The sequence below is a fragment of the Myotis davidii genome, unplaced genomic scaffold, assembly GCF_000327345.1.
Source record: "Myotis davidii unplaced genomic scaffold, ASM32734v1 scaffold762, whole genome shotgun sequence".
Lineage (NCBI taxonomy): Eukaryota > Metazoa > Chordata > Mammalia > Chiroptera > Vespertilionidae > Myotis > Myotis davidii.
In genome coordinates this window covers 1,084,019-1,103,822 of record NW_006293699.1, presented here as the reverse complement: position 1 = coordinate 1,103,822, position 19,804 = coordinate 1,084,019, and the positions used below count along the sequence as shown (strand labels likewise).

At 39.7% G+C, this 19,804-nt stretch overlaps 1 protein-coding gene across 2 annotated transcripts in view; it reads left to right on the top strand.

Moving 5' to 3' along the window:
- Nucleotides 1-19,804, top strand: part of KMT2C (lysine (K)-specific methyltransferase 2C) — a 270,221-nt gene that overhangs the window by 137,918 nt on the left and 112,499 nt on the right. For both annotated transcript variants that reach the window (XM_015566229.1, XM_015566230.1), the window contains exons 9-11: nt 5,786-5,948; nt 14,458-14,629; nt 16,429-16,543. In XM_015566229.1, the coding sequence (XP_015421715.1) occupies nt 5,786-5,948; nt 14,458-14,629; nt 16,429-16,543 (450 nt within the window). The remainder of the gene's footprint in view (nt 1-5,785; nt 5,949-14,457; nt 14,630-16,428; nt 16,544-19,804) is intronic.

The following is a 19,804-nucleotide window of genomic DNA, read 5'->3' as shown; positions in this document are numbered from 1 at the left end:
AACTATGAACAAATTCCTATGCACACTGCACATATCTTATTTTGAAGTAAAAAAACCAAAACGGGAATAAATACAATATTTGTATTTGCATATGGCCTGCGGGCTGTAGTTTGAGGACCCCTGATCTAGGGTGACCCATGACCTATTTAAAACCACTGCAGTATGCTGAGCAGGGGGTCTTACCATGATGGTGTTATCTGATAATGAGGGTATCTCCTTATGTTGGGTAATCTGAACTGCAGCAAAGTAAAGACACACCCATGGAGCCTGCAAAGGGTTTCCACACACACGATGCAACTCACTTCATGTGGCAGCTGAAGGGGCTGAACAGAGCCTTGGAAGGACATGAGGTTTCTAAGACCAGGGGTTGGAGGGAAAGTGCATGCTGAGCATTCCGCGCTGTGAGTTACAATCTATATATATAAAAGCCTAATATGCTGAGTGTCCAACCGAGCAGTCCACCAACTGGTTGCTATGATGTGCACTGACCACCAGGGGGCAGATGCTCCAACCAGTAGGTTGGCTTGCTCCTGGGGTCTGGCAGATCGGGACTGGGCAAGATGGGGTCGGACATGTCCTGGAGCCCTCCTGCGGTCCCTCCCACGGTCCTTCCCTGGCCACCGGCCCCAATTGGGACTGGGCAAGACGGTCCTGATCACAGGCCAGGCGGAAGACCCCACCCATGTACGAATTCATGCACCAGGCCTCTAGTGGATATATATTATCCATCCCCTTATTCTAACCTATTTGTGTCTTTATATTTAATGTACATTACTTTTAAAAATATATATATTTTTATTGATTTTTTAGAGAAAAAGGGAGAGGGATAGAGAGATTGCATCATCAATCAGCTGCCTCCTGCACACACCCCACAGGGGATGGAGCCCGCAACCTAGGCATGTGCCCTGACTGAGAATCGAACTGGTGGCTGCTTGGTTCCTGGTTCGACGCTCAGCCGCTGAGCTATATACCTGCCAGGCTAATGTGCATTTCTTGCAGGAACTGGTTTTGATTTTTAAAATCTTACTGACAATCTGCTTTTTAGTTGGAGATTTAAGGCCATGTACTAATGTGATTATCATCCTGTTTTGTTTTGTTTTGTTTTTCTGTTTGTTTCTTTTCTGCTCCATTTTTTGGATTGAGTAGTTTTGTTTTGTTTTGAATATATTTTTATTGATTTCAGGGAGGAAGGGAGAGAGAGAGAGAGAGATAGAAACTTGATGAGAGAGAATCATTAATTGGGTGCCTCCTGTATACCCCTACTGGGGATTGAGTCTGCAACTTGGGCATGTGCCCTGACTGGGAATTGAACCTCGACCTCTTGGTTTATGGATCGATGCTCAATCACTGAGCCACACCAGCTGGGCACCAGTTACCTCCTAATTCATTATACTATGCATGTTTTTATTTTTTATCTTTCAAAATATATCTTTTATTGATTTCGGAGAGAAGAGGGAGGGTGAGAGAGAAACAGTGATTAGAGAGAATCATTGACTGGCTGCCTCCTACATGCCCCACACTGGGGATCGAGCCCCCAACCCTGGGCATGTGCCCTGACTGGGAATCGAACTGTGACCTCCTGGTTCATAGGTCAACGCTCAACCACTGAGCCACATCGGCTGAGCTGGTTAAACAAATTTAAATATATATTTCTAATACATGAAGTCATAGGAAATACAAATTTTAGTGTCATAAATAAAGTTTTATTGGAACAAAGTCACAGTCATTTGCGTATTATCTGTGGCTTCCATTGCATGACAGTGACAGAGCTGAGTGGTTGCTGCAGAGACCACACGTGCTGGTCATTGCTGTGAACGTGGTAGAAGTCACAGTGACACAATTATAATTCACAGTGTTTGCCATGTGTACAGTCCTGGCAGCTTATTTATTTCTTTTGTTACTGTTATATATACCTGGCATATTAAAAGAAGAAAAGTGGACTTCATATGTAGCACTTTTGTTGTTATCAAGTTAGATGGCAAAGCATTAAATTCATTATGCCAGGATCTGGTTGATATGTAGAATACAATATATATCAGCATTACCAGATTGAGCACTTGCCACACTATTCCAACTCACAGGAAATTAATAATAATAAAAAATACTAAATTTATAGTGATTTGTTGTTTCACTTATTTATGCATTCATTAGTTGACTCTTGCATGTGCACTGACAGGGATCGAACCCCCAACCTTGGCGTATTGGGATGACACTCTAACTAACTGAGCTACCATGCAAGGGCTACACATTTTATCTTTAGCCTCTCTGCCTTTATTCAATGAATAATATTTTTCTGTGTGGCTCATTCTTTTTTTTTTAAGTATATTTTTATTGATTTTAGAGAGAGAAAGGGTAAGGAAGGGAATTAGAAACATAGGTGTGAGAGAAACATTGCCTGCCTCCTGCACACCCCCTGAAACCTGGGCATGTGCCTTGACCGGGAATTAAACCAGACCTCTTGGTGCATAGGATGACGCTCAATCCACTGAGCCACATCAGCTGGGCGATTCTTTCTTTTATTAAGGCATATTTTATATATAACTCACCTCTTCATAGGTTATAGTTGAACATGTTTTGAGAAGTGTGTACAATCAAGTATGTAACTATCATAGTCATGGTATAGAATATTTCCTGTACCCCACAAATGTTCTCTCATGACCCTCTGAGGTCAGAGCCCTCTCCTCCCCTTTCATGGACCGCCCTTCCAGCTCCTGGCCATTACTGACCTGTTCCTCTTCCTACAGTTTTGCATTTTCTAGGCTGATACTGAAATGGAATCATAGAGCATGTAGTTAGCATAATGGTCATTCATCAGGGGGTAGTTTGTTCTTGGCTATTATTTATAAAGCTGCTGTGAACATGGATGCTACACTGTTCGTTTAGAAGTATGTTTAACTTTGCCTGTATAACTTTCCATTTCCACCAGTAAGTAGTGAGAGGTGCATTTGCTCTATGGTGTTGCTAACACTGGAAATTGTCAGTGTTTCTGAATTTTAGCTGTTCTCCTTCAGTGATATCTCCTTGTGGGCTTCTTTTTTGCTTCCTGATGACTAATGAGATTGAACATCTCATGTACTTACTTGCTATTGGGTATCTTTAGCGAAGTGTTTGTTCAAATCTTTTGCCCCTACCCCTACCCTATTCCAATTAATTTGTCTTCTTACTATTGAGGTGTCAGAATTCTTTATATATTTCTTCATACAAGTTGTTTGTTAGAGATGCATTTCATAAATATTCCTGCCTAGTTTGCAACTCGTTTTCATTTTCTTAGTGCTTTCTGAAGAGCAGAGGGCTTAATTTTGATGAAGTTTGTCATTTGCCACTTTGTAAGTTTTTTCTTTTCTTTTTAAAAAAATATATTTTAATATATATTTTATTGATTTTTTTTACAGAGAGGAAGGGAGAGGGAGAGAGAGATAGAAACATCAATGATGAGAGAGCATCATTGACCGGCTGCCTCCTGCCAACTCCCCACTGGGGATTGAGCCCACAACCAGGGCATGTGCCCTTGACCAGAATCGAACCTGGGTCCTTTCAGTTCGCAGGCCGACATTCTATCCACCGAGCCAAACCGGCTAGGGCTAAGTTTTTTCTTTTATGGGTTATGCTCATTATGCCTTATATTAAAAAAAAAACTTTGCATATTCCCAAGTTACCTTAGGTTATTTATCCATTTTATATGTATTTATCCAAGTTATATGTATGATATGAGAATATATTAGATAAGATTCAATGTTTGTTTTCAGTAGCATTTTATAATATATCCGTATAAAATTTTTGTTTATTCCCTAATCCATAGTGTCTTTTCTTTTAATTTGGATGAATTTTTCCTCTAACTGAAGAAGTTAAAAGAAAAAGAGAATATTGTTTATTTTGTGCACCAATTTAAAAGAATCCAAAATAACTATACCAGTATAAAACATTCAAAGCTAGTAGATAAAAAATGAGATTTAATATTATTATTGCTTTTTGCCATCATCTTCTTACCACAGCGATATAGAGATACTTTGAGTTTTTTTTATTACATTCAGTTTTGTTGTTATTGTTAATCCTCACCTAAGGATATTTTTCCATTGATTTTTAGAGAGAAACATTGGTGACATCTTGGTTCATGGAACGGTCCTCAATCACTAAGCCACACTGGCTGAACTTCTCTGTGTTTTTAATGCTGTAATGCCCTTGAGTACAAAAAAGAACTAAAATGTGCATTAGTCTGTGGATTTTATATAAAAATAAAATGTCACAGATACAGCTAGAATTTATGAGTGACTTAAAAACTGCTGTGGTCTTTTGGCTGCACTCAATGTGTAGCAGACACACCAGAAGGTGCTAAGCTTCCTCATATTGTTTCGAAGCGGAGGACCTGAGGTTATGAGGTTTTGATGGCATGTGCTATCTTACGTAGGTTTACACATCCAGCTGTGCTGCTGGTAAGCCGCACGCACGAATGTGAGTCCTGAGGGTGAGATCCTCTTAGGATATGTATGTCTGGTCTTTCTTTGTCAGCAGCATCCATGGTGCTACGTGAACAAACTAGGACTACCAGTTTCTACCAAGGGATGTTGGAACAGGAGGAAAAGACAAATCACCATGCCAGAGGCATAAATGCTAACGCAGAGGTTAATGTAACAAGGACAGCCTAGCCTCTTCTACACAGAGGGAGGTTTTACACTATACAGTGTAGGCCTCACAGCAAAAGCTCCACAAAAGAAATGATGTCCAAAATGGGCTTGGGCGGATAGCCAGTCATTCTTAGGGAAAGGTGAGTTAAGGAAGTAAAGCATCGAAGATCATCCAGACTGACTTCTTACACACTCAGTTGCTCTAGACCAGCGGTTCGTTCTCAACCTGTGGGTCACGACCTTTTTGGGAGTCAAACGACCCTTTCACAGAGGTCGCCTAAGACCATCGGAAAACATATATAATTAGATATTGTTTTTGTGATTAATCACTATGCTTTAATTAAGTTCAATTTGTAACAATGAAAAATACATCCTGTATATCAGATATTTACATTACGATTCATAACAGTAGCAAAATTACAGTTATGAAGTAGCAACGAAAATAATTTTATGGTTGGGGGTCACCACAACATGAGGAACTGTATTAAAGGTCGTGGCATTAGGAAGGTTGAGAACCACTGCTCTAGACTTACTTTGTTGGTCATGGGGGCATTATTTCTTTGCTCTTACTGCTTGTCAGAGTAGCATCAGATTGAAATTGGTGGGAGTGAGGGGAGAGGAGATAGTCATGACCTAATTTTTCTTTACACTCCTAGCATTTATTAAGAAACTTAAAGTGAATTACCACAGTGGAATGTGTCAATCTGTTGCCTTGAACAATATAGTTGTCCCTCATTTTCCTACCCTGATTGACTAGTTTACTACCTATTGATTTTTAGGCAGGATGATAGATGTTTTAGACTCTGTATTCGTTTTACTTGTTTATTGATGGTATTTAAACACTTACGAAAGTAATGCTCAACTAGAAACCTGCCTTTTTAACCATACTACTGGTAGTTTTGAAAAATTAGTTGTACAAAGTCAGTGAAAAAGCGAAATGCTAACTTTGTAAACTTGAATGGAAGGATGAGACTATTATACCAGGCATCGAATTGAGTACCTTAGATCTTATTATTTCTAACAGATCCTTTATTTGCTATTCTGCAGATTCAACTAGTTTTACAAGTGATGTACAAAGGTTTTTAATACTTTCCTAGTCCCGCATTTGAATGTTCCTCTACCAGGTTTTATGAAGAAATTCTTTTCCCTTTTCCCCTCTTCAGCGATGTGCATTTTGTAAGCACCTTGGAGCCACTATCAAATGCTGTGAAGAGAAATGTACACAGACATACCATTACCCTTGTGCTGTGGGGGCCGGCACCTTCCAGGACGTCAGCCACTTCTTCCTTCTTTGTCCAGAGCACATCGACCAAGCTCCTGAAAGATGTAAGTAGCGCACTTACTTAGACACATTCTTAGATATGAGCCAGTGTACTCACTTACAGTAATGCATGTCATCACTCCCTGAGTGTCACTCTGCTTGTATTAGAAGATAACATTGTATAATCTTGATAATCTGAGGGATCTTTGCCAGAGGTCCTTGGGGGAAATCTGTTATCAACAGTGCCATTGAAGTTAAAGACAAAAAGTTACTTCCTCAGCAATTCAAATGTAGTTTACATGGTTTTTCTTACTTAAAACTTTTTTTAAAACACTGTCAAAAATTAGAAATACTGAGTATATAGTATTTTAATATGCACTATAAAGTAAGTCCTTTAAAAAGTTAAACAGTATTCAGTGTCTTTTACACTAGAAACCACCCAGCATCCAGCTGGAAAATTGGAAGCTGATTGACTCAGATTTTTCAACCGTGCGCACAAGGACTTTTAAAACATGCAACATCTGACTACTGAGTCAGGGGCACTGACCTCTTTTCCTTTAGATTGTCAGATAAAAAAATGGCAGCAGCCAACACAACACTGGCCATCCAGTGTGAATGAATCAAAACCATACCTTTTTTTTGGTCAGGCAAAACTTTTTGTTGTGCTGCAGAATTTTAGTAATTAGTTTATGTGCCATGAGATGAAGAAGGTTGAAAATCTCCAACTCAGGCATTCTTGCAGGAGGTACACTATTGATAGGTCACCGCAGACCTCTGCGCTCTGGAGCCCGGCCTGGTCCTTGTGGAACCTGTCCCTGCAGCTTCTGAGTCTTCTCTGTTCACTGCAACCACACTTAAGGTTTTTCCTTTCTCTTCCAGACAGTATTTTTTAATTAAGTGAAAAATGTTTAAACGTTTGAATTTCATGTTGTACCAAAAGTTATGACTCTTTGCTGTCTTTGTCATGAAACAGAGATCTTACCTTTTTATTTCTATGGATTTCCAAAGAGCATGTATGCTCCGGGGTCTTTTTCCCTCTTAAATTGTGTTTCCAATCTCATTGTGAAATGCTTTATTCAGTCTTTTTAGCCTAACTGCTAGCTTCACCTCTTTCTTAGCAATGCCAATAAAGGCTTCCCCTCTTTTTCATCTCTGTGAAACATAAGTATAGCTACCTATGTTTATGGGGCATGAACTGAAGTGTTCTCAAGTACAGTTAGATTTCATAATCATTATTTTTTTCTTTATTTAGTGCCATAATTTTATATTCAGTTACAATTATTTTGTGTCTACATGTATAGTCACCCTACAGGTGTAAATTATAGGTAAGGCAAAACCTAATGTCAAATTGTATTTAGGCTGGGGAGGGATTTAAAGTTTTAAGAATGTTGTGGATTATACACTAAAATCTGGGAGAAAAAGAACATTCATGCATAGCCACTCTACCGGGTGCTATTATTTTAAGACCTCATGCAGTGAATCACTTCACCAGGTGCACAAGCTACGATGCTAGTTTAAATTAGAGTTGATTGCATTCTGGGTGGTTCTTTACACTTTGCCAGTGGAACAAAACAATGTGTATGTATTTAAGAATCTGAATTTTACTCAGCCTTTTGTACTTAGTCATGCTTTAGAGCTCAGTAAACTGTGTAAACTTTTCTGTGACTGTGTTTCCAATGTTAGGTGTTTTGTTGCCTAATGGCTGTACTGCTCCGTGCTGCAGACTGTGTTCTAACAGCGTAGACCTCATTTATGTGTGAGAGATCATAAATTGTTTTGTAAAGTAATGACGTGTCAGAACTGAGGTGAGATGATTTACCATCATTTTTTCATCCCTAGAGTGAAAGGTTTATGCCAGCAACATAAAACCAAAAGATATTCTGAGATTATTGGTACTGTTTCTTGTTCCCAAATAGATAAAAATGCATGAACGGTAGGATAAAATAAAACTAAAAATAAGCAAGGGAATTTGGCCATTGTAAAATACAGGTAGGATAAACACAAAGGTAATGGTGAGGCCAGTACCCAAGTTAAACGCACACTTTCTCAACCTAAACTACAAATGTGGCTCCAGAGCTTTCCAGCAGTCAACACGAAGAGTTACCTGGTTCATAGCAATATGACAAGAATTCACTTGATACTGAGACTGTATGTACACTACATGCTACAGTGTTAAAACTGTCTCCAAGTAGCTGCCTTGTAGTGTAAGAAGCAAATCCCACAGGGCATTTTTTTTATAACAGACCTCAAAATAAGCTAGTGGTATAAAATCAAAGCCCAACCGAGGAAATGCAATTTCTTGGGGATTTTGCAAAATGCAGTCTAAATACATAACTTCCTGACCATCCGTCTTAATCCAAGAATATAGAGAATATTGGAGATATAATGTATTTCTATAATATACAAGACCATGCATTAGTCTTCATAAAATCTTTCTAGTTGTTGTAATTGTGTGTCATAGCACAAAGTACATAACTTTTATGTCTCAAAAATGGGGGATAAGTGAAAAGACACTAGTCAGTGAATATCATGTGGCATCGGACTTTGTCTATATTAATTACTTTACAGAAAGGTAGTGATTTTAGTTCTTATCTAAGACTCAAGTTATATGTATACATTGAATACTGGTGGCTAAGTGTAGAGCAATATATTAGAGTGATAATTAGCTGAGTTAGGAGAAAGATTGACATTTTTTATGGAAGTTGACAAATCTAATAGAGACACGGACACCATTAGAAAGAAATCCCAACAAAGACAGGGTCAGCGAGCAAGGCCAGGACTTTCAGTAGAAAGCAGTTGCAGGGTGCTCTGTGTCATGGATGGCCATACCTCCAGCATTGTTGTCCTGATGATGATGTACATGGACCTTGTCTGGGAATTTCCCACCGAATGCTTGTCGTGGAGACACGGCCAGCATGCTTCCTGAGGAGTCTGCTGCCTCCTAGGGAGAGCTGAATGCAGGAAGCCAGCCATGCAGGAGCGGTGGGGAGAGCATTCAGGCAGGTGGAGCAACACTGCACAGGCCTGAGGAAAGAGCTTGGCACAGCTGTGGACAGTCGCTGTCATTGTGCCTGTACCATAGTGTCTTCTAGGTGGATAGTAAAGGCAACAGCCTGATGAACACAGGCTGGGTCACACAGGGCAGGGTGTGATGTGATTCTGTCTGCAGTGTGACCCTTTGCAGGGTTTAAACGTGGGAATGCCCTCTCTCTCTCTCTCTCTCTCTCTCTCTCTCCCCCTCTCCCTCTATGTCGTCTCCCCTCTCTTTATTGCCACCACTCAGCTTTTCACTCCTTTACTTCTGTTAAGCTTTTAACTCCAGACTATTTCTTGGTAGTGCTTGTATTTCTGGACACAAAGTCCTACTGCTTTGCTGTTATCCTACATTCTGTCAGTCCCCTGACCTTTCTTTCTTACCTACCTGCCTACCTACCATAAGGGCCAGCCTCTCTGGGCAGCATCCATGATTTACGTTTTCTTTCTAGAGACGTCCCATGGTAGGCCAGCCACCTGGCACAGTGTTCTGCCAGTTAGTGACGGCGTCGATGGTCAGTGCTGTCGTGCCAGCAGAAGCCATGCCGATGTAGTCCTTCTTAAACTGATGCTATCTGACATCACTGTGACATTTCTCACTCTGTATTTACACCAGCACGTTTATTCTTACGTGCTTCTAGACACTGGTAAGCAGTATAGTCTCACCTCCCAACTTGACCAAGGTGGAGGATCCATGGTAAGCTCCCTTCTACTTTGAGCTCATTGTTTTTGCCTTTTCCTCCATCTCTTTTCTTGTCACAGCTGTCACTTAGGAAGTGACCTTGTCCGAAGCTTATCTTTCTGCTTCTCCCGCTCTTCGTCCTCCTCCCCCGTCATTTACCTTCCTCACTCCATGCCTGTGCTGGCGCTGTCTGCGTTTGTACATGCTCAGTGTTCTCCGCCTTCTTTGCCCTCCCACTGGGCGTCTGTGTTGAAGAGGAGTGAAGAGCGTGGCCGTTGGAGCCACCCTGACCTGGACTTCACTCTTGTCCTCTCAAATTAACTTTAGTCTTATACCCAATCTCTTCTGCTTTCTAGCTGCTTAAAGAAAAGTCTCACATAGTTATTGGATTATTGCTTCAAACTTAATGTCTCTGGGGTGTGCAGACACATATGTATGTCTGTGTACATATACTTACCTGTGACAAGACGCTTAAGCTGTCCGGTAATATCATCTTCTTATGCGTGATCTGTAATAGGCAGTGCTAGGGTTTCTGCATGTATCTTCTCCTGGTTTGGGCAGTGGTTGGAATGAACTCTATTTCTGTATGTAGCACTTTTTGCTGTTATTATTTTTATGTCATAAAGTAAATGTTTCTGGACCCAGTGTATCCTATGGATGTTTTCTTAGTTTAATTTACTACTAATGACTCACACTAATCAAATACTATGACAGCACTGTCATTAAGGAACTGCTGGAATCTATAATAGAATGAAGTAGTTTTCTCTGCCATAGTGACACACATGTATCTAGGTGCCAAATGGGCTTTGCTATATAAAATAGCGCTCACTGTGTAACAGAAATATCATGTGAGCAACAGAAGTAATTGTCATTTTTCTAGTAGTCATGTTAACCAGTATATACAAAATAGTAATATTTCAACATGTAATCAATAAAAAATATTTGAGATATTACACATTTCCCCCTAATATATTTTTGGAATCTAGGGTGTGTTTATATGTGCAGCTCATCTCAATTTGGACTGGTTGAATTTCATTTGCTTTGTAGCCACATTGGCTGGTGGCTGCAATGGTAAGTGGAAGTGTCAGAGTCAAACTCTAGGAAGTTCCACGGAAGCACCTTGGGCAGTATTCCTGGCAAATTACAATAGAAAGATGAATTGAGTCTCTGATCATCAGAGTCCAGTACTTGCCCCAATTTCTGTATGTTCTGATGGTAGCAAATAGATCTAAGACTAGTTTTTAAATGTCCATAGCTTGAATGAGTAAATATTGGCACTCCATTTCAGTATTAAGAAAAAACAATTCACCCTTACAAAAAATGAACTAATTTATAATATTTCCATTTTTAAATTAATGCCTATCAATCAAAGATTCTTTTAAAAGTGACTTTAGAAGCAAGTTATTTACTTAAACTATATCTACACTAATAAAAGAGAAAAATGGTAATTGGCCTACGACACTACCCTTTTCATTGGCTAATCAGGGCTATATGCAAATTAACTGCCAACTAAGATTGGCAGTTAACTGCCAACAAGATGGCGGTTAATTTGCATATGTAGGCACAATGCAGGAGGCGAAAGGGAAAGCAGGAAGAAGCCCCCTGCTGACCTCAAAGCCACTCTTTACAGAACACAACAGCTTCTCCAAGTTGATGCCTCCGAGACTTCTCTATGTCCACACATTTGAGAAACCCCACCCTTCATGGGATCTTAAAGTTGTATGCAACCAGACTATAACTTTAAAAGCAATTGTTGGATACAAGAAAAAAAATTCACAAGGGAAAAAAGACTTGAAAGGCTAGTTATTTTATGGAAAGATTACCAGCATGTTGAGGTTTTTCAGGTTTCTGCATTCAATTGCCATGCACAATTATAAGAGCATTGCATACTCACCCCTTTCCCTAGATGCCCCTAAGGTGCTCTGTCCTTCCAAAGAAGCTAACGCTGCTCTGGGGTGAGGCCCTCACTTCACCTAGCAACTAGCAGCGCTCTAGCAGCAGCAGTGCTCGCCCAGCACTTGCCCACGCCCCACCCAGTGCACGAATTTCGTGCACCGGGCCCCTAGTATTTAATAAGACTTTATTTGTGCTAGGAAGTTGAAGATGCAAAGTCTAAAAGACAAGGTCCCTGCCCTTCAAGGGAGCACAGTATTGTGTTACAATTACTTATAGAGCAGTTTCTTCTAAGCATATGGAGAAAAGAATATTCAACAACTATGCACATAGTTGCTTAGGAGTGGTAATATTTCATATTTGGGGACAGTGTGCAGAGTTTGGAAGGTCTCTTTGGGATGGGCTCGGGGCACAACAAGGGAACCACATTTCATGCAGAGGGAGTAGGTGGTGTCCAAGTACACGGCACTGGGCAGCAGCATATGTTATGTGTGCAGAAAACTGCTTGACGTGATCAGGAATTGGTGAATGGTCCTGAGAGTCAGTTGGAAAGGGAGGAAATGGTTTTTTGTTTTGTGTTTTTCTTTTTTGCCTCATACTAGAAAGTTTTTATTTTTCCACTTTTAGGTGAAAAAGGAAGTACTGGTGCAGTTTTAGTTTCAGCAGGCATAACCAGTTAGATGCATAGTTAGATTATTTAGGGAGCAGATCAGAACCATATGTAGGGATTCCATTCAGAATGCATTGCATGGACCACAGCAGGGAGTGCAAGGACCCAGCTGTACAAATGGAAGGACAGGGACAGGGAAAGTTGCTCAACAAGAATTGGTGTCCAGTGGCTGTGTTGGGTCAGGAAAGAGTTGAAGGGTCAACAGTGATACTAATGCTGATTGAGAGAAGAGGGAGGGGGGGGGTTAGATTTTAAAAATGTTTTATTTTAGAGGCATTGGATGTATATTTTTAGAACATCTGGCTATTGAGGTTCAGGAAGACTTGCAAATAGTGTGTTGGGGGTTAGAAAGAAGTTTGGGGCTGGCAATATCCATTGGGGAACTGAAATTGTGGGAGTTGGTGTGATCACTAAGAGAAAGCATGGGGAATTAGAAAAGAAAGAACAGGATGCATTTAGAGGGAGAGAGGCACAAAAGCCAACCCAGGAGGAAGAGATGGAGGCATGGGGACTTTACTGAGAAGGAGGCCATCCTAGAAGCCAAGGGAAGAGAAATCTTACTTCAGGGTGGGACTTAGTTAGTAATATAAATGCTGCAAAGTGCAAATAAGGTAAGGTCCAAAAAGTGACCTGGGAGCTCACAGGTCATTGGTAGCCTCATTAAAGTAGCTTCAGATGAATGGTGGGTGTGGAGCCACCAGAGGGTCCAGCTTGGGGGCCAGGTACATCTCAGTCCCAGGGCCCATTTGTGTGCTGCCCTCAGGCTACAAATGGCTTTTTACCATTTTAAAAGGACTCTAAAATAAAAACAAAAGGTTTCTACACCAGAGACTTCTATGGCCTACAAAACCAGTTTGCTGACTGGTATAAGGAAATGGAATAGATTATTACTCGGTTTCAAGATGCTCGACTGGGAAACAAAGAAGGTAGAAAGGGCTTATAGTCAGAGAGGACTGATGAAACCTTCAAAATACAAAAAAGAAAAAAAATTATATATACTATTTAAAACAATCCTAGGTAATCAGCTAATCAGACCACTTAGTTGAGGCCCTAAGTGTCCGATATAGGCATAATTGTGTGGGGAGGGAGGGGCCCGGTGCACGGATTCGTGCACTGGTGGGGTTTCTCAGCCTGGCCTGCAGGGATTGGGCTGAAACTGGCTGTCCGATATCCCTTCAGGGGTCCCGATTGCAAGAGGACACAGGCCAGGCCGAGGAACCTCACCGGTGCACGGTGCACGGTAGGGAGAGACCGTGGGAGGGCTCCAGGGCATGTCCAGCCCGTCTGGCCCAGTTCTGATAGGCTGGACCCCAGCAGCAAGCTAACCTACCAATTGGAGCACCTGCCCCTGGTGGTCAGTGCATGTCATAGCAACTGGTCGAATCAACGGACACAGCATGTTAGGTTTTTATTATGTAGGATATATCTATATCTATCTATCAAATTGGTATGATTTTAGAAAACATTATTTACTTACTTTGTAATGTGAATGAGTTTAACTATGTACTTGGCAAGGCAGTTTATTCTTACAGTTATTTTTTTGTTTTAGTGGTAAAAGAACTGTTAAAAAGCGACATTTCTTTTGATCCACATTTAGGAGATAGATGATGTCCATAATTATATAGAATTTAATGCTTTTTAAAACAGCTTGTCATCAATATAGATGAATATCAAAATAGTGAATGAAGTATTGTATTTGGGTATGAATGTGTAGCTTCCATCTACAATGTTCTCCCTCATACAATATTTTTCAGTATTAAAAAACTTATTTGATTTAAATAAAAATTAGTCTGTTTATGCGTAAGATGCATCTTAATCTAATGGATATTAACATTTCTTAATTTTTTTGTCTCATTTTGTTAATTTCAAAACATATTTAACATCCAAATAAAATGTTTTTTGTTTTGTTGTTGTTGTTTTTTTACACTACCAATGTCTCAGTTGATACTTTACTGGTTTGGTTCTTCCAGCAGCATATATGAAGCATTAAGTAGGCACCCAGCGTTGTCACTGGTCCTAGGGATATAAGACTACATCAGAACTGCTTGGTCTCAAGTACATATAGGCACAAATTGCAAAACCAGATGATTAAACTGAATGTGATTACATTTAGATTAAATATATTGCATTGTTTCTATGGAGACCATATTCTGATTGGATATCACTTCAATGTGGATAACTTAAAGTGTCTGAAAGATTTACCATGCAAATTCCCTTAAAGTGATTTTTAAACTGTAAAGTCAGAAAATTATCAAATTCTTATACAACAATTTCATTGTTTTACTGTTAATTATAGCAAAGGAAGATGCAAACTGTGCAGTGTGCGACAGCCCGGGAGACCTGTTAGATCAGTTCTTTTGTACTACTTGTGGTCAGCACTATCATGGAATGTGCCTGGATATAGCGGTTACTCCATTAAAACGTGCAGGTTGGCAATGTCCTGAGTGCAAAGTGTGCCAGAACTGCAAGTAAGTTTTAATTTCAACTCACAGGTGTGTATTGAGTTTGTGAGAGACCCTATTTGTAGGTCCGAGAGGTTTGTGTGATGTGCTAAAGGTTGTTCAGACTGCAGCTATATTCATTCACATCGCCTTCATCATGTCTTAATTTAAGAAGTAAATGCTAGGTTTGTATTAACATTTATGTTACTTTGAAACAAAGGCTACACAAAAGTAATTTTAATAATTTAAATTCCTCTGGTTGCCTAAAAAGCTAATTTAAATTTGCCAACAATTTTTTAAATGAGTAATATTAACAATTTAAAATAAATATTAGAAAACTACAGCAACTTCTTTAGAGGGAGACCGGGGAGGGGATTTAATAGCAAAATGAACATCACTACTGAAAGTGAGTCATCTTCCTTTCCAGGAAGGACAATTAAACTAAGATCATTGTTTTTTTTAAAAAAAATCTATATCTCTCTGAAGGACAGTTATGGTCAGTAGATCCTAGTCACCACAATACTGAAACAGAGTATTGTATGGCATTTAAACATTTGCAATGGGGTGATTTTTCCCTATTTGTTCTATTCCATCCTTTGGTCATTTCTCCAGTCTTTTCTGTGACTTATTTTCCTCATGCTACTAATTAGCATGATAGATTGGGGATGTTACCTGCATCTACAGCAATCTTTAAATTATTTACAAGCTGAGGACTTTTTTAACTAGGAAAATTATGCCCACCAGTCTGTTTTATTCATAATTTAATTTCTTAACAAAGCATCAGTATCTCAGAATTATGTGGAATAAGTAGGACCAAATGCTGTTATATTTTGGTAAAAATTAAAGAAAATATCAATAAACGTTTATTTGGTACCTTGTATCTGTGCCTGGTTTCTTGGGAGGGAATATGAGAACTTGAAGAAAGAGTGCTTTTCCTATGGGATCTTTCCATGTAGCTGAAGAGATAAAATATGCAATTTTATATGTAGAATTTGTTAAGCTAAATAAGAAATAACTGGAGACCAACTAACCCATCTTCCGTTTTACTTCTGTTTATCCCCAGGATTTATTCAGCATTTCCTCTCTCCGCTCTTCTTGCATTCCCCAGGTTTTCTTTCCCCTCCTCTTGAGTTAAATTCTTAGTATCTGAGAGTGATTAATAGCCAAGGATCAAGGCAGATATTTATTTTTAGTATAGTTTTTAATAATTATAAGATTGTAATTCTTATACCTATTTATTTAGTATATACTGCTTAATGAGTATTCTAAGCTCTTCAACCAGAATTATATTTAATTCTCAGGTAACCTTTGGTAATTATTCATATTTTATACCTGAAACCAAGAGAACTCAAGTCTAAGTTATTCAGGAGTCGCATAGCTAGGAAAACAGCAGTTGAATATAAAGATAGGTCTGATGCCAAATTTGATCCTCCTTTTATTATGACTGTGTCTTCCCAGTTCACTCTTCTGAAGGGTGTTCCTTCAGCATCAACTATCAGTTATAGTTCCTTCCTAAGAGAGGATAGTATGTGATACTTAAAGATCCGAGTCAGTCGTCCTGCCTTAACCCCTCCTTCTCTGTGGAATCCCCAAATGATTAAAGCAGGTTCACCCTAGGGGAGCTTTCAGTAGGAAAAGCCTGTAGGGAGCTTGGGGCGAATGCTGTCACATCTAGGGGTTGCCTTTGTCATTATCTGCACATGGACAAAACAGACACTGAGGTGTTTATGAACTGGGCAATCCCAGAGTTGATTCTTTAGATGATTACTTATGTTACAAACATAAGTTTAAAGGTCAGGCATCATTAATGCTATCTTATTTTTTAGACAATCGGGAGAAGATAGCAAGATGCTAGTGTGTGATACGTGTGACAAAGGGTATCATACTTTTTGTCTTCAACCAGTTATGAAATCAGTACCAACCAATGGCTGGAAATGCAAAGTAAGTTGTTTATTTTTTTAAGAAAAATATCAGCATCTGTATGTTTTTTAAATATATAGAGCAGACAAACTGGATACTTACGCAAATTTATATACACTGCCATCAACTTTAAAATAAACAGCTCTATTGATGCATAATTGATATACAATAAACTGTACATATTTAAAGTCTATAATTTGACACATATATACCCTTATGAAACCATTATCACCTTCAAGATAATAAACATATTCATCTCCCTTAAAAGTTTCCTGGTGCCCCTGTGAGTCCTTCCAGCTATTCACCAATCAGCACCCTTATCTTCCAGGCAATCTTCTTTCTTTCACCGTACATTAGTTTGCATTTTCCAGAGTTTTATATGAAGAACATTATATGGTATATAATCTATTTTTTGTTCTGGCTTTTAAACTCAGTATAATTGAGATTCACCCATATAGTTGCCAAGTAGTGGAGATACCACGATTTGTTTATTGAATTGCTTGTTGCTGAACATTGGGGTTGTTTATAATTTCAGGCTGTTAAAAAATGCTGCTGAATCTATTAATACGCATAGGTATTTATGGCTTAAAATTTTTTTGTAAGTGATTTATCTTTAATCCTCACAGAAAGTCTGAAATAGATAGTATCACCATATGAGGATACTGAAACGGAGTTATATTTTTAAAATTTAAAATCCAGAGATAAAATACATTGAATTTCTATAGAGAAGTTTCTGGGTGGTTTTACAGTGATTTTATGTATGTATGTATGTTTGTAACACTTGCATTGAATATTTGGAATCATTACATATGCATAAGTATATGCATATTGTGCCTCCCCCGTGGTGGCTTTAGTAAGTGATGATTGACTTAGCTATTAATTTTTTTAGGTGTTGTTTAAAGTTTCTCTTGGATTTTAAGAGACAAGAGCTATAGACATTTTTTCCATCAGTTAAGATATTATGCTTGAGCCCTAACTGGTTTGGCTCAGTGGATAGAGCGTCAGCCTGCAGACTTAAGGGTCCCAGATTTGATTCCGGTCAAGGGCATGTACATTGGTTTCTCTCCCATCGATGTTTCTAACTCTCTATTCCTCTCTCTTCCTCTCTGTAAAAAATCAATAAAATATATATAAAAAGGTATTATGCTTGATATTACATAGTACATATCATTATTGATCATACATATCACATTACTAAATCATTTCCAGTTAACACAATCTGTCTTTCTGCAGTTATTTTTAATTCTTTCTGGATATTCTTTGAGTCAGTGATTCTCTGTTCTTCCATCTATTTTGATATTTGCATGTTTATGTTCCTGAGTGTTCCATGCTGATCTCTTTAAGTTTCCTGAGGTTCTGTCTCCATAAACCTATAGGTTGGCTGACAACTCTACTTATGGGGGGAGTTAGTATAGTATCAGGTAAACAAATTATTTGTCCATGGAAGCACAAAATATTTAAAGTAGAAGGTAAGAACAACTCCTTTATTTTTATTAATTTTTTAAATTTATTGGGGTGACATTGCTTAATAGGATCATATAGGTTTCAAGTGTACATTTTTCTATGATATAAGACCTGTATATTGCACTGTGTGCCCACCTTTAATCTCAACTGACTGCTTTATTTTTTTTCCTGTTTAGGAGATATTTACAAAGACATTTACTGTGACCTTTCTTTGAATGTTCTCTAGGCTGAATCAATCATAAAAGTAGTTCACATGCTTCTTTTGAAATCTGTATAGTTTAACAAATTCTAGATTATGAGCCGGTGAGAGCCTCACTTGTCAAAGTTTACTGTTTTGTAAAGGCAGAATAGGAGCTAGAACTCGGGTCTCCTTAATGTCAGTGTAATGTTTCATCCTGTACATTATCCATCTCCCTGGGCTGTCATATTGCACTGAGTAGCAGGGCTTTGCTCTGTAGAATTATTAAGAAATATTGCTGAGTCTCATTTTCATGTTGTACATGAGATGTAGATGGTAAAAACCTGGAGACTCGAGTGTCTGAACTCCCTCATGCTGAGGGTTTTAAAAATTAAAATCTTAATTTTATAGAACAGACACAAAGCTAGGAATCAACTTCTTTTATCTACAGTAATTACAGTGACTTTATAAATAAAACTAAATAGAATTTATAAAGTAAATATTCATTTAATCTAACAAATAGTTTTGCATTGAAACAAAACAGCCAAGTCTCAGTTTAGTAGACAGATACTATCTCAGGTTCAGTTCCGCACATTAGGTTTCTTTGGCTTTAGTAACGTTGGTACTGAGAATGCTTTTGTACAGGTATTTCTATAAAAACAGTATTGATATGTGATGACCGTGTGTCCTGGTTCAGAGAAATGAGACCTCAGCAGGGCCAGCAGGCAGCCCTTGAGCTTTAGATGTAACCAATGTCACTGAGTAGCTCTGAGCAGCTTTGTTCACAGGTGCACCATGGTGGGTGCCGAGCCAATGGTCGCTAAAATATGGAACAGCAGTTCCTCATTGTGAGTTACTGGCGTGCTGTTTGCCGGTGCAGCCATTGCCACGTGCTGTGGATGGAGGTAGAACCCTCTGCTGCTCTGTGGATCTTCGGCTGAGGGCTGCGGTGCAGGTACCTGCGTCCGCCAAGCATCCTCCTTTGTACCGCGATTTTACTAGGTTCGATCTTGCCTCTTTCTGTCTGACAGCACTTGAGACTAACAGTGATAAACACAAGTGCTAAATGACGGTATGGAGACCTGCATTGCAGCACCTTGCAGGCCAGTTAACATTTTATTGATTATTTTAGGGTAGCATTTCCCTGAAAAACTTGAAGTTCTCAGAAAACACACAGCCCTCCAAGAGTACATTTGTGTTCCCTCTGCAGCCTCCCATTCTTGTCCCATTGACTCAGAAATGCGTTTCTGGACCCCTGTCCTGGCCCTTATATTTGCCCTCCCAGTCGGCGTGTGTAGGTTTCCCTTCCGCCAGTGGGGTGGCCGGGTGGCCCTGGTGGGCCCTGGATCCCAGGCCCGGCGAGGCCTCCAGGCGTTGGCTCCTCCCGGAGATGGAAAGGTGTGGAGGCCTGAGGGAGGGAGCGAGGCGCTGGCCCGGGGGGCAGGGGTCTTTTGTCCTCCGGGGGCGGGGTCCTGTCTAGGGGGACGAGCCCGCCGGGGAATCCCGGGATGGAGTGCGGGAGAGGGAGAGGAGAAGGCGCAGAGCGAGCCCAGCACCTGCGCCGCACCCGGGCCCGGTGAGGATGGCGCCTGGCCCTGGCCGCGACTCACCTGGTTCTCTGGCCGTGGGCGGCGGGGGAG